This window comes from Culex quinquefasciatus, chromosome 2, assembly GCF_015732765.1.
Source record: "Culex quinquefasciatus strain JHB chromosome 2, VPISU_Cqui_1.0_pri_paternal, whole genome shotgun sequence".
NCBI classification, from domain to species: domain Eukaryota; kingdom Metazoa; phylum Arthropoda; class Insecta; order Diptera; family Culicidae; genus Culex; species Culex quinquefasciatus.
Window position 1 is genome coordinate 63198364 of NC_051862.1, and position 14040 is coordinate 63212403.

Here is a 14040-nt window from a genome sequence, read left to right on the forward strand (position 1 = left end):
AGCAACCTCAGCGATGGTACATTCGACGTAAAAATAAAATTTAAACACCTTTAACCTGATTTTAACAAGAAAAACTATGACTATTAAAGTCACTCCGGTATTCAAAATTAGAATTTTCAACGCAATTTTTTTTAACACTATTGAAAAAACTTTTTCTTCAAAATAGTGCATGAACCTTGTGTGGCCTACCCTAGTACATGTTTTAAAAATAATAGTCTTGAGAAAATCCTAACCAGTTGGAAAATATTCCAAAAATAAATTCCTATCAATGTCACCCCGATTTACGCTACCAAGTTTGATATTCTATTCGAAATACGAGTCATGTCAAATTTCAGCCAAATCGGAGCACTTTTGATAGGCTGGTTTGACGTAAAATCTAAGAATTCTCTGATGATTTCGATCATTTTTATTTTTTGTATTTTTTTATTTGGCTCAAACTTTGTGGGGGCCTCTCCTATGACCCTGTTAAGTACTTTTCGGTTGCAAATCCAATTTTATATTAAAAAATTAAGTCAATTATTTTCTTGTATGAAATTTCTTTTTTTTTTTCAAAAATCATTATTTTTTAAAAAACTCATAACTCGGCGGCAGATTTTTTGATCATACTTCTCTATAGCTCAAAAGTTGCGGATTTTTGTCCCCTGAAACATATCAAAAAATCTCGAAATTCAAAAAAAAATAAGTATTTTGGAAATTGAGTATGTGTGCAAAAAAGTTAATAAAAAAATCTGCAATTTTTTTTCCGTGAACCTATTTTTTTTTTCTCAATAGTTCTCAACAATACCTACAACTTTGCTAAAGACACCAAATTGATAAGAAAATTCACTCAAAAATTACAGCTGTTTGAATATTTACGTACCATTTTTGTATGGACAGCTGTCAAAATTGTATGGAGGCTTATATGGGTGAACCAATGATACAAAATATCTTCTTTGATCATAGCGAAGGCCCCCACAAAGTTTGAGCCAAATCAGAAAATACTAATAAAATCTATTTCCGGTTTGATAGAGAATTGCTCTGATGTATCCTTAAAATTGTACGACATAGTAAGGAACACGTCTTCAAAAAGATGTTTCTTCTTTCTTTTCGAAAGTGTTATGCTTTGTCTTGTAATTTAACAAAGTACTAATTAATCGTTCTATGATTACAGATCGATAACCGGTACAGCGGTGAAGCAAAAAATAAGTACTTTGACAAAGTATTAAATCATTAAATTATTCAAACATTTTTATGACATTGCATAAAAAATCCTCTTTCCCTCATGAAACAACCAAAGCTGCAACGGAACTTTTCGCAAAGTTTCATAGCTAATGACTGTAATTAAATCTGGTGACGTTTTGACCGACGCCGCGTGAAATCTTCCCATTCAATGTCCAAGAATTCGATCGTAGCGCTTAGTTCACTTTGGGACGATGGCTTGGTTACATTCGGCAACTAGGCTCTGGGAAAGCCTCAAACTTTGGGTCGTCACCTTACGTGGCACCCTCACGCGGGAACTGAACTACTCAACGGATCTCTTCTTCGGACTCAACTTTCTGATGGCGGTGGCCGGCGTCCGGCTCAACTCCCAAAACATTACACTTCGACGCTGCTGGAACGTGTACCGTTGGCTCATCCATCTACCCGGGGTCGTGATTTGCTGGAACGCGATCGTCTTCGTCAAACGCCACGAACAACTGGAAGTTGTGCTGATCACACTGGAGGCAACCATGACCATCGTCGTAACGGTTTCACGCATGTTTTTCCTGCGTTGGAACTACAAATCGTTTGAGGAAGTTAAAAATTACGTGAACCGGCGCTGCTTTGGACGGAATCTTGGTCCGTCGCTTGGAGTTCGCAGCAGAGCTTTTGACCACATTCGGAAAATTGTGACTGGAGTGATTGTGCTGATATATTTCCTGGTTGCAACGGTTGTTCATGTCGGTGTAGCTCAACATCCTCATTTGAAGCTACCGTTCGATGTAAGGTCAACTATGCCTTACGTGCAAGACTTTTGCGAAAAAATGTTAGGTTTTTTAACCTTTGGCGTGATCTCATTGATGTCCCTTGTTTATTTGGTTGACTACTAGGATGTAACAAAAATTACTTTTTGGCGGGCATTCAAGGGTTTGTTCCGGTGAGCATACTAAGCCCAAATCCAAAATATGAGCTTGATTGGACGTAACAGGAGCTGGCGCTCTGCCCTTCAATTTTAAATGGGATTTAACCCGTAAAAAAAGATTTTTTCAAAAATGTCACTTTTTGAGGCATTTTGGCCACTGAAGCGTTTATTTTCAACATCATTGGCGTGTAGGCCAGATCCTTGCGCATCTGTTGGTGTATATAACATTGAAATTTGGAGCACCCTGAAGCTCGGTACAGACCTTCAAAGTTTGGCATTTTTTCGAAAAATCGCCCCCAGCAAAATCAAATGGCGTCTAGGGCGTCGCGAGGCGCGACGCATATCTTTTTTGCCGGGGACGATTTTTTGAAAAATGCCAAACTTTGAAGGTCTGTACCGAGCTCCAGGGTGCTCCAAATTTCAATGTTATATACACCAACAGATGCGCAAGGATCTGGCCTACACGCCAATGATGTTGAAAATAAACGCTTCAGTGGCCAAAATGCCTCAAAAAGTGACATTTTTGAAAAAATCTTTTTTTACGGGTTAAATCCCATTTAAAATTGAAGGGCGGAGCGCCAGCTCCTGTTACGTCCAATCAAGCTCATATTTTGGATTTGGGCTTAGTATGCCCACCGGAACAAACCCTTGAATGCCCGCCAAAAAGTCATTTTTGTTACACTCTATTGACTACATTGTTTTGACTGGACTGGCTGCCGAATGTAAGGTAATTGCACAGACATTTGCAGCCATTTTTACCACCGTCAAGCAGCGAGTTCAACGAAAGATGGACTCAGAACCAGGACCAATTCAGCGCCAAAGTGCCAGCAAAAAGTACTACTTTTGGCTGTACGTTCAGGAAGAGCTAGGAAAATGCATCAAACTGCACATTGAGTTCCTGGCGAAGAAAAACACAATCAAGCCCTTGCTGAACGCAAACTTCTTGATCATCTACTACTCAACCGCGGTAATTTTGGCCAGCGGAGTCGCCCACATGTCACAGATGCAAACGGTAACGCTGTATTCGCTGCAAATCCTGGGACACGTGCTCTACGTTGCCTTCGAATGTGCCACCCTAACGCGCATGGTGAACCTGATGACGGAAGCGGTAAGTGTTGGATCCGAGACGCAATCACCCCAGTACCACCCAACTCTTCTCCTTTGCAGAACGAATCCATCGGCTGGGAACTGTACAACCTGGATTGGCCAAAGACGCTGGAGTGCGATAAACAGTTCCGCGAGGACTACCGATCGGTACGCCAGGCAGTTTTGACCGTGCTGGAAGTTGCACAACAGCCGCTGGGGTTGAACTGTTTCGGGTTTTTCGAGTTCACCCAGGATCGGTTCTGGGAGCTGCTGAATATGGCGTACAATTTCTACACATTTTTGCGAAATGTTGTCTGAAATGCGTTCATCAGAGTTGTCGCTGTTTTGAAATAATGCTAAACCAAACTGGTTTACCCAAGGAAATGAAATCGATGTATTGTTAGTTAATAAATGTATTAATGTTTGTTAAATATGTTAAATAAAGGCACCACTGCACCAAGAACTAGAGAAATAGTGTTCAAGGACCATAATCATCCCTTTAGAACAAAGTTTTACGGAAATTGAAGTGGGATCGGGCAATTTTCCTCGGTTTCAAGAGAATTTGCAGAGAATGACAAATAAGTCAATTACAAAAATGGACAAAAATGACTGAGCAGGCTTAACTCGAGGGGAAGCATGAACTTTTAGGTTCCAAGAATATGTGCACTTTGAATTTTTCAAATATATGTAGATAGAGCTGAATGTTTTTTTTTTTTTTTTTTTTTTTTTAGGTGGTTGTATGGAGTATTAGGGCGGTCTTGCACACAGCAAAAAATCCGATGGTAAAATCGCATGCAAAAGCATGCACATCCCCTTCGTCAAAAAAGACACTTAATATTACAGACTGCATGTACAATTTTTGTAAACACAAAAAAAGTGGCAACCGACGGGTTTCAAACCCAGCACCAACAGTAAGGATTGTCGCCTTAGTTCACTCGGCCATCAGACCGATGAAGAATAGAATGAATAAACGCTTGACATTTCGTTCAAGTAGGTTTCCCATACTGATGGGCTACATATTTCAGGGTGTAATATTACATAAAATTTCATAAAATAATGCAATGTTTATTTTACACTCCGGCCTTTTACACGCAGCTGGATTTCTATCTTTTTTGCTGTGTTGCAACCAAAAATTGCTTGCAATATGAGGGAGCAGTGAACAGCACTAATAGTCAAACAATGGAGAAAACCCATTCAGCTCTATCCAAATATTTTTGAAAAAATCAAAGGGCTCGTTTTTCTTGGGACCAATATGCCAATATCTCAAAAATTAATGGTTATTGCAGCTTAAGTGAAAAAAAAAACTTTCATTTGTGTCTAATTCTGCTAAAATCGGTTAAAATGGCGTAGAGTTACGATTTTTTGATAAAAAAATGTTTTTTTTGCGGAAATTACGAAATTGGATTTTTTTTCAGACCACCCTAATGACCAAATATAATAAAAATATAGGAGAAATTATTTTGGCCAGGGAACCCCTGAGAAAAATTTTGAGCCCGATTGGGGAACTTCTGTTTTCTTTTTCGGTTTATGCTTTTTTCAAATGGAATTGCTTTATGTTGAAATAAGACACATCACAAAAATAATTATCAGAATAATTGAACAATTGACTAATGTAGCATAATACGTGATTTATGAAGCTATCAGAATTAAAATAATCCCCTTTATGAACTATTCTGTCCCTATTGATAATGTTAAAAACACCATCACTTGTACCAAAAATTTAGGAAAACAATGCTTCCTTCTTGTTGCATTACATGGAAAAATATCCGGATATTCGTAAATGTTGGATAATATCCGTTGTTTCGGAGCTCCAGATAGTATCCGGATAATTATCCGGGTTTGGATAACCGGATGTCTGGAGTCAAAAAAATATCCGATCCGAAGCCCCAGCTCTCTCTCTCTCTCCGTACATTGTTTACTGTATTTGCTACATATACGGTACATTGAGGTACATTGGCTTTGATGGTCCAGTTTTCCAGGTTTGATATTTTTTTTAGGATTACAGATATTTTTTCCTAGCGTCTGCCAGATGTAAATTTACACATTATTAAATTTAAAAGCTTTTTTTGACATAAAAGATGTACCCCTTTTGAGATGTAATTTTACATTAGAAAAGGGCAAAATTTTAAATTGTATCGGATCAAAATTTACCAAGATAATTGACACTTGAAAATTGAGTGCTTTTTGGGTGATAAACAAAACAACCCAGAGGTTCAGCCGTACATGTTTCTCAAATGAATGCAAAGAAAATTTTGTGAACTTTTCGAAAAAAAAATGTTAATACATTGGCCACGATAGGCACTTCTGCATTAAAAAAACTCGAACATTTCAAAATTAGCGCAAAAATCTTTTTTAATGTAGATTTACCTCGAAAACGGTGAGCCCGACTGTATTTAAAAAAAAAAATTAAACAATATTTTTTAGATCACTGCCGTTTCACGATACCCAAGTGTCAAAAATTATGAGACATGTAACTTTATAGGAAATTTAAAGTACTTTCCGAACCTGCAATTACTGAGAGAGGTAATTTTTTCATTTAAAACAATTTTTTTGATTTTTTAATTTTGTGTTTTTATTAAGGGAGCGTTATTTTATTACGTAACGCAGTTTGGGGGGAGGGGGCGGTGCAGGTCTTGTTACAAACATTTTTTTTGAAATTTGTTTTGAAATTTTGTTACAAGGGGGAGGGGGAAGGTATTTTTTTTGCGTTACGTAAAACAACGCTCGCTAAGTTTGCAGGATTACTTTTTTAAATGTACCGATGCTCTCCAAAAAGGAAACAACAACAAAAAAATGTACAAACAAAAGAAGTCTGTATTCTTCAAGAGATATCAGAATTTTACGATTTTTTTTTTTGGAAAAGTGATTATTTTGACCATTTTTTAAGAAGTTTTAACCCTTGAAACTGATTCGTGTGATTTTTAAAGTTTGTTTTCGGAATGTTCAGCAAATTTTGTATAAGAATAACCTTTGCAAGTCGTGAAAAAATTACAGCATTGCAAAATATGTATTGCCCTTAGCTCAATTTTTTTCGTAAGCTCAAAAACATATCAAGATTATCATAATTTTTAGAATAAAACTGAATACTGCAGTCTGAATTTTACTACACTTTACTTCATATAATATTCAAATTGGCGGCTATCTGAGGTAGTGCAAACTAAACATATCGATGCCTCTGTGCTCTCTTGTACTAAGCTTGCTGGGTTTCTTATCTAGTTAGCATCGAATTGCTGATTTTCAAGGCAAAAATTATGCCAATAACCAAAATAGAATCAAATTCCGTGCTTGGAGTTTAACGATTAAAACCACAATTTCTAAATAATCAAAACATGACTCTCGCAATCATCTCAGTGAAATTGGTGAAAATTTGGAAGTTTTGTTACTGAAATACATCGTTTTTGGCGCTTTTTGGGCTAAAACATTGCCAAATAATGGACATGAACATGGACATTAATCCGAATTTGCGTTACAAAAAGATAACATTCGTTTATTTCATGAGAAATAAATTTGAATTTGTCTTAAAAACCCTTTACTTTCTACATTGATTTCAAATATCAAATAAGAGTTACAACAATTTTCTTGCCCAAGAATGATAACAAAAAAATAAACGTCCTTTCCAGTCCAGCCAGACTGGCTATCATCAATTTTAATGCAAATTATTTCCGGCTGGTTCCTTCCTGCTGCTTCCTTCCTCCCTTCCCTTCAGCATCCCAAACACCATCCTGCGGAACAGTCCGGCTTCTGCCGCACGCCAGCACCCAGTAATAAATTTTCATCTTTTTTCGTGTTCCAGTCCACTGAACCCCATCCCGAGTACACCTTTCCCAATCTTTACATTTCATCTTCCAGCGGGGAGAAAATGGTGATAATTTTCGGTTCCTTCTTTTTTGCATTCATGCTTTATTTTCTTTATTTTTTTCTATTTACTTCCGGTGATGATGGGTTCGGGCCACTTTTCGCCCCCTCCCCCTTCTTTGTACTAGGGTTTGATGAGGTATGACGAGCATTCATCAAATGCTGTGAGAGGATTGTTGAATTTTAATACTGTTGAAATTGTTGGTTGTTTGCTTTGGGGGGCTTTGGATGCTTTTTTTTAGTGAGGTGAAGCGAGTAGATAATTGAGGTCAAAAAAAAAACATCATCAAGCTCGAAATAACTTTAGATAAGTTCGAGATAAACTGAAAAAGACCACAAACAATCAAGCCAAAATTGTGCAAAAGTCCATTAAATATTCAATTGAGTTCCAAACGTCATCCGTTAGCTTCGGTGGTCACACTCCATTAGTGGTTCAATTTTCACACTCCATCGCCTTGTGCCGCGCAAATAAAGTAACTTCCTCGTACCGTTTATTACGAACACGTGGTTCAATCAACCGCACAAACTGACAAATTACTTTCCCAATAATAATGCCCCTCCTTGCAGCGCGTGGAAAACTCTTCGACGAAGGAAATTTTCCGCCACACTGTGAGTGAACTTTCCCGGTGGTTCAATTTTGCACCACCAACCAATTCGTGACACGTTTCGTGCGGGGTTTTAAAATTTTACAACTTGTCTGTTTCATGAACTCTCCAGGCGGGGAGCCTCACATCCGGCCATATCGTCGTCAACAAAGATCGAGCGCTCTTCTGAACCTTTGCGCCCCGGTTTGGTCATGGGATATTTTTTGCTCCTCCATGGGAGGTGGGAGAAACCTGGAAGAAATCGATAGCTGCAATTGACAGACTAAATATCGGGCCAAATTGAAGTCCCTGGTCGTTTCAGAGGGCAATTTGGTGTGAATTTGGACACCACGCTGGGAATTTGAGCTCGGTCATTTAAGGCTGAAAATTAATTGGGATCCTTCATATCCGAACTTTATCAAAGTATTTTGTTAGTTTATAACAGCAGTTCTATCGATAATCCATGTGCGATCAAGGATTGTAAATAGATTGCACATCAAAACACTGAAATATTTTAATTTAATATCAAAATCTTGTCTTAATCCATAAGCAACAAAAACGTTTAAAAATAAATTGTACATAAATGGGCTGAATCAAAAGGTTGATTTGACTCAACATAATTTTGAAACTTAATTTGAAAAAGATTGCCAAAAATATAAGGTACAATTCGAATAACTGATGATTATTTAATTTCTCTTAATATTATTTTGCTGGTTATTTAAGAAATAATTTTCAACATATTTTTAAGTGTTTTAGCCAGTTATCAAATATGTTTTTTTTATATTTACAGTTTTGTTTCTGTTACATATATTGAGAATATAAGCCAAAGAAAAAAGTTAAATGGACGAAAAATTGTGGAAAGTGGACAAAAAGATATTTTTTTTTTCTGAGCATAATGTCATTGTCAAATAAAAACTACATCGGCTTTTTTTACAAGCCAGCAAAATTTACCTACGCCTATTCCTTAAGGAATAATAAACTCATTTTAATGAAATTTGCATGTTTGAAAGAAGAAAAAATCTACCATAATATAACAGAATCAAGAATAACTTTATTTTAAAGAATATTTTGTTTTATGTGTGCAAGTTCAAAAATATGTTCAAAAACTTTTTAAAGGAATACTAATTATAGTAAGAATAAGAAAACACAATAAAATACTGAGACGAGAAAAAAAAATGAAATAGTATAATAATATTGTTTGATTTAAAAAATCTCAAAAACCAATTTAAAGAAATGTTTAAAACTTACACAAAAAAAAACGTAAAAAACCAAGAATGAATAATAATAAAAACATAAAACCCTTTGGATTTTTTCTTTAATTCGACGTTTATGAAAAAAAAAATTCTTAAACAATTTAAAGCTATGTTTAAAAATCTTTTTTTTTAAGAGACAAGAATAAATCATTTAAAAAAAACAAAAAAAACTTTAATTTCAATTAGGCTGGTACAAATTTTATTTAAAGTTTTTGTCTCCCCCCCACGGTGTATTTTTCCGAGAACATTAAGAAAAAAAATTCGACAAGTCTGATATTCGACACCATGAAAGAAGGGCTCTTTCCCGACATTTTGCGGGGTCCGGCGTAATATTTCATCGGGGGATCTAGAGCAACTTTTTTTTTGAAGATTTTGTTACGATTTTATAGGATTTTCTTCAGAAAAGTCGATGGAAATCGATGGGTTCATGTTCATATTCATCAAATTTCTTATGAATGTGCCTCAAAAGACTCTAAATTACATATTTGACTTCAAATAAAAAGTTTACAACCCAAATTTACCACATTTCTAGCTATCTTTGAAATAACCCCAAAATCCAAGCTGGAAACCTCAAAACGACCGAATAAAAATCGTTTCTTTGTACAATTTGTCATGAAAATAGAGCAACAGATTGCCCGGATACAAATTAGAGCTTAAAACATTGCTAAACTTAGAGTATTTAATTTAAAAGCTATTTACTACCCAAAAGGTTCCCAACATTATTTTTTCAATCTTCTGCCATATTACACCATGACATTTTAAAACATTTTCGAATCAATCAAATTGTAGAGAATAGTTTTCTGAACAATTTCCATAAAAAATATCTATTTTGATGTAAGCAGAGATATACCCAAATTCGTAAAATAAAAAGTGACTTTCTCTAAAATTTCTGGATTTAATTCCCATTCAAACGTGTGCCTCAACATTCATAATAAATTTTATGAATTTGAACATGAACCCATCGATTTCCATCGACTTTTTTGAAGAAAAATCCTATGAAATCGAAAAAAAATCTTCAAAAAAAAAAGTTGCTCTAGACCCCCCGACGAAATATTACGCCGGACCCCGCAAAATGTCGGGAAAGAGCCCTTCTTTCATGGTGCCAAATATCAGACTTGCCGAATTATTTTTTCTTAAGTTTGTTCTAGGAAACACACCGTGCCCCCCCTTCAAAGTTGGCCCGAAAAATCAGAGGGCAAAAAAATATTTTTTCAAAAAACTTCAAATTGTCAATGGAAATTTAAGTGAAATCAGCTGAAATCAATTTGAGATGCATTCCCCTGCGTTTAGAATCATTTTAAGCATGTTTGGGTTAATTTAAAAATCTTAGTTATTTTTGGAAATTTTCGATGTTTATTAACGCAAAATGTTTTTTTTTGCTAAAATTTTTGTTTTCGTCAAATCTTAAATTTTTTGAGAACTAATGATTGCAAAACAACAGTACTAGTGTAAAATGTATTTTAAAACACCTTTTCCTTGTAAATGTTGAAGCTATGGCTTGTTATTTCAATATATATATATTTTTTAAGAAGCATTGGAAAGCTGAGAAAATTTCCTTTACGACTCATTTGAAAGTAGCGATGGCTATTTTTGCTCTTTAAGGTTGCCCAGAGAACACGCCGTGATAAAATTAAAACCTAATTGTAGCCTAGATGCCAAAAAAAAGCATTCAATCTTAGTTCAGGGCAAAAGAAAAAAAAAAAACTTAGACATTTTAGTACCAGGATATCTGAGGTTACATTCCACAAATCCTAACAAAACATTTCTTCTACACTTGAAACTTTTTGGCCACAGCTCTTCATCCGTTCCAAATTGGTGTGAAAAACAAACCACAAAATGGCACCCGGAACACACAATTTTTGGTCTGTAACCCATTTTCCACCCGTTCCCCCCCATTCTACTAGCAGACAGGTGTGAGTAAAAAAGGAAGACTAAAATACACACACTCACGTGAAACTCCACTTGAAGCAATCATTAAAAATTTACCCCAAACGACAAATGAGCTCTCGGAGTTGTCGTCCAAAACTTTTCCCCATTTCCGTTAATCGAAGTCTTGGGGTTTTGCTTGGTGCTAAAAACGAGAGAGAGGATGGTGGCAGGGAAAATTGTTTTTTCTGCACTGCTTGAGGGTTGGTTTCCTGTACCACTTGACAGAATCTAAGGAAGACAGGGAAAAAATGCTTCCCAGGACGAAGCTCAAATTATATCGAGCGCTTTTTTTCCCAACGACAAGTGACACTTTTTTCTAATGTGCTCATTTTTTTCTCTCTCAACTTTTCTTCCACAGGTGACCGGAATCGTTGGGCGAGCGGATGTTTTGGCGTGTATATTTTTTCTAGTGTCACTGCTGGCGTACCACGGGTAAGTAGGGCATGCGAGGGGGGGATTGAGGGGGGTGAAAAACTAAACTTTTCACTATAATAGTTCGAGGGTGTGATAATGGGATGGAGCAAAAAGAAGCACTTAGAACGGAATGGTGTAATTTTAGTTGATGGTTTTATGAAATATCTTGAAAAGTGGTTCAACACTTCATTATCTTAGTTTTTATTTTGTTAGAAGAAGAGTCATTCACAATAATTTATTTGTTCTGAAAAAAATAAAAACAGAGCGATATTTCTACAATTGGTTATTATTAAGTTAAGAAATAACCTCTAAATACTTACTGATACGAAAACCGTGTATTCAAAGAGTTTACTATTAAAACAAAGGTTAAATGTGTTTGTATTACAAACAAATTGAATTTCCAGAAAAATAGAATTTAAAACAATCATCTAGAAAACTTCGTACTTTGCAAAAAAAGTTCGAAGGTTAATATTTATACATGTTCCAACGACAAATAACAGTAATCTCAAACAACCCATAATAATTTCGCTTTCCTCAATCTCATCCAAATTTATTCCTCTCTCCTTGTTCCGGAAGCACCCGGAAGGTGCTAAGGCAACATCATAAATGTTCAATTTGCGGAATGAATCCCTGGGGATAGTTTTACACGCCGGGTTTTTTTTTCTTTCCGTTTTTTCCACTTACAGGGCCAGAACCAATTTCCACTGACATTCCAAGGTTCAGAGGGGATGGGTAGGCAAGAAGAGCTAGTCAGTTTTGTTTGCTGACACACTTTTCTGCCCAACGAAAGTCGTTCCGACAACTGCTTACACATCAAGTGGTCAAGCATGAATATTCAAGTGGTTGTTTGGGGAAACTGCTTTTTTGCCCGGTGGAAGCAACTTTCCGGCCGGAAGTGGTGGGTAGGGGAGGGAATGTTAGTTAGGGGGGGCAAAATGAAAACTTTTCGCAATTCGCAGTAGGGGGATGCTGCTGACCGAATCCCGGAGCTTTCCGAGCGATCCAGATGATGATGATGAACAAGAAAAACTCCTGTACAAAAAAGTACCACTCCGGGACGATGGAGAAGAAAGTTTTGTTGGAGCTTTGACGCTACGGTAGACACCAGCTCAAAAGCAGAAGGCACTGTTTGAGCTAGTCGGAACTGATGGGCAGGGGTTCTCTTTTGTGTTTTGTTTTCTATTTGTTCAGGCAAAAATAATGTGGTTTCTTAAGAAAGTTGTATTTTTGTTCGTTGAAGACAAGAAGACAAGAAGACAAGAAGACAGAAGACAAGAAGACAAGAAGACAAGAAGACAAGAAGGCAAGAAGACAAGAAGACAAGAAGACAAGAAGACAAGAAGACAAGAAGACAAGAAGACAAGAAGACAACAAAATAAAAAGACTGTTGTTCTGTTGTTCTGTTGTTCTGTTTTTCTGTTGTTCTGTTGTTCTGTTGTTCTGTTGTTCTGTTGTTCTGTTGTTCTGTTGTTCTGTTGTTCTGTTGTTCTGTTGTTCTGTTGTTCTGTTGTTCTGTTGTTCTGTTGTTCTGTTGTTCTGTTGTTCTGTTGTTCTGTTGTTCTTTTTTTCTGTCATTTTGTTTCGGTCTATTGGCGAAATTCTCAGTTTCATTTTCCAGTTCGAGAACCCCTACCCGCTCTCCTTTAAAAAATTGACAACTTCTGCAGCAGCAGCAACAGCGCATTCGGGAGGGGGCCCCAGCTGGGGGACTTCTGGCCAGGACAACTGACGACTCAACCGAGCCGTGTCGTTTTGCCTCCTGCAGAGCATATTATGAATTTTCTGCCATTTCTTGGCAACAAACGACGTCGACGGGAAAAGAGCAAAGAAATCTCTGCAAAAAGGCCCCCCTTCCAAACCAACCGTTGTAGGTCTTTTGTACACTTTTGTCAATTAAAAAGTTTATATTTAAGTTCACCGACGGCGACGGCCGGTGGTCCCCAGTTGTCGGTAAAGTTTTGTGGGGCGCAGGCTTTGCCAGAAAAATGTCCCATCCTAGGGGCAGGGCAGCTGATTCCAGTTTCAGGAGGCTGCTCCTGGTGGCATTGTGGTTAAAATTTCTCGGTGGGACCGTAAAGAAATGAGTTTTTCGCAATGTCACACCGGGTTATGAGGGCGGTCGGGGCTTTAAATTTTGGCTCAAAATCCCGTGCCGAGGGATTGTGAGGGTGGGACACAGGTAGTTTTGGGAGATAATTGCGGTTTACTGCGGGATGAATAAGGGAGAATTTGGTGTTTTTGTAACGAAAGTGAGTGGATTATTATGCCGAAAAAAATGTCGTTTTTAATGCAGGTTCATAAACTAACTAAATAAAATAAACTAACATCTTTAGGAGATTATTTAGGAACTAGATTTATTTTGTAAACAAAAACCGATGCTCTGGCAGGCATGTCATTCCTTCCCAAGTTACCACGCGTCCGACATCAACTTTCTCCAAAAGTGCTCATATTTGGCATATGGAGGTTTGTTTTTGAAAAAAAAAGAACTCCAAGTTTGATGAAATTTGGTCCAAACCCGACCCTGTGGCACACCTTTTATTTGAATTTTGAAAACCCTCATTTTTAAAATGCAATTTTCTAAGAGAATGCTTAACAAAAAGTCAACTTTTGAGTAAGCAAATTCGAAGATTATTGACGTAGAATCCAATAGCCAAATGTTTCACTGATCCATCATTTTTTTAAAATATTGTGTTAGAGCACAGTACACGGATAGGAATCCTGTGAGCTAATCTACATTTTTACGATTTCGATGTAAATATTTTCAAAATCGACAACATTGTTGTTCAAAACCGGGAAAAATGCTTACGATTTTGAAATC

At 36.8% G+C, this 14040-nt stretch overlaps 1 protein-coding gene across 1 annotated transcript in view; it reads left to right on the forward strand.

The window, feature by feature from the left end:
• LOC6044628 (protein O-mannosyl-transferase TMTC1) overlaps nucleotides 1-14040 on the forward strand; it is a 181108-nt gene that overhangs the window by 100147 nt on the left and 66921 nt on the right. The window contains exon 4 of the mRNA XM_038256541.1: nucleotides 11167-11240. Within this exon, the coding sequence (XP_038112469.1) occupies nucleotides 11167-11240 (74 nt within the window). The remainder of the gene's footprint in view (nucleotides 1-11166; nucleotides 11241-14040) is intronic.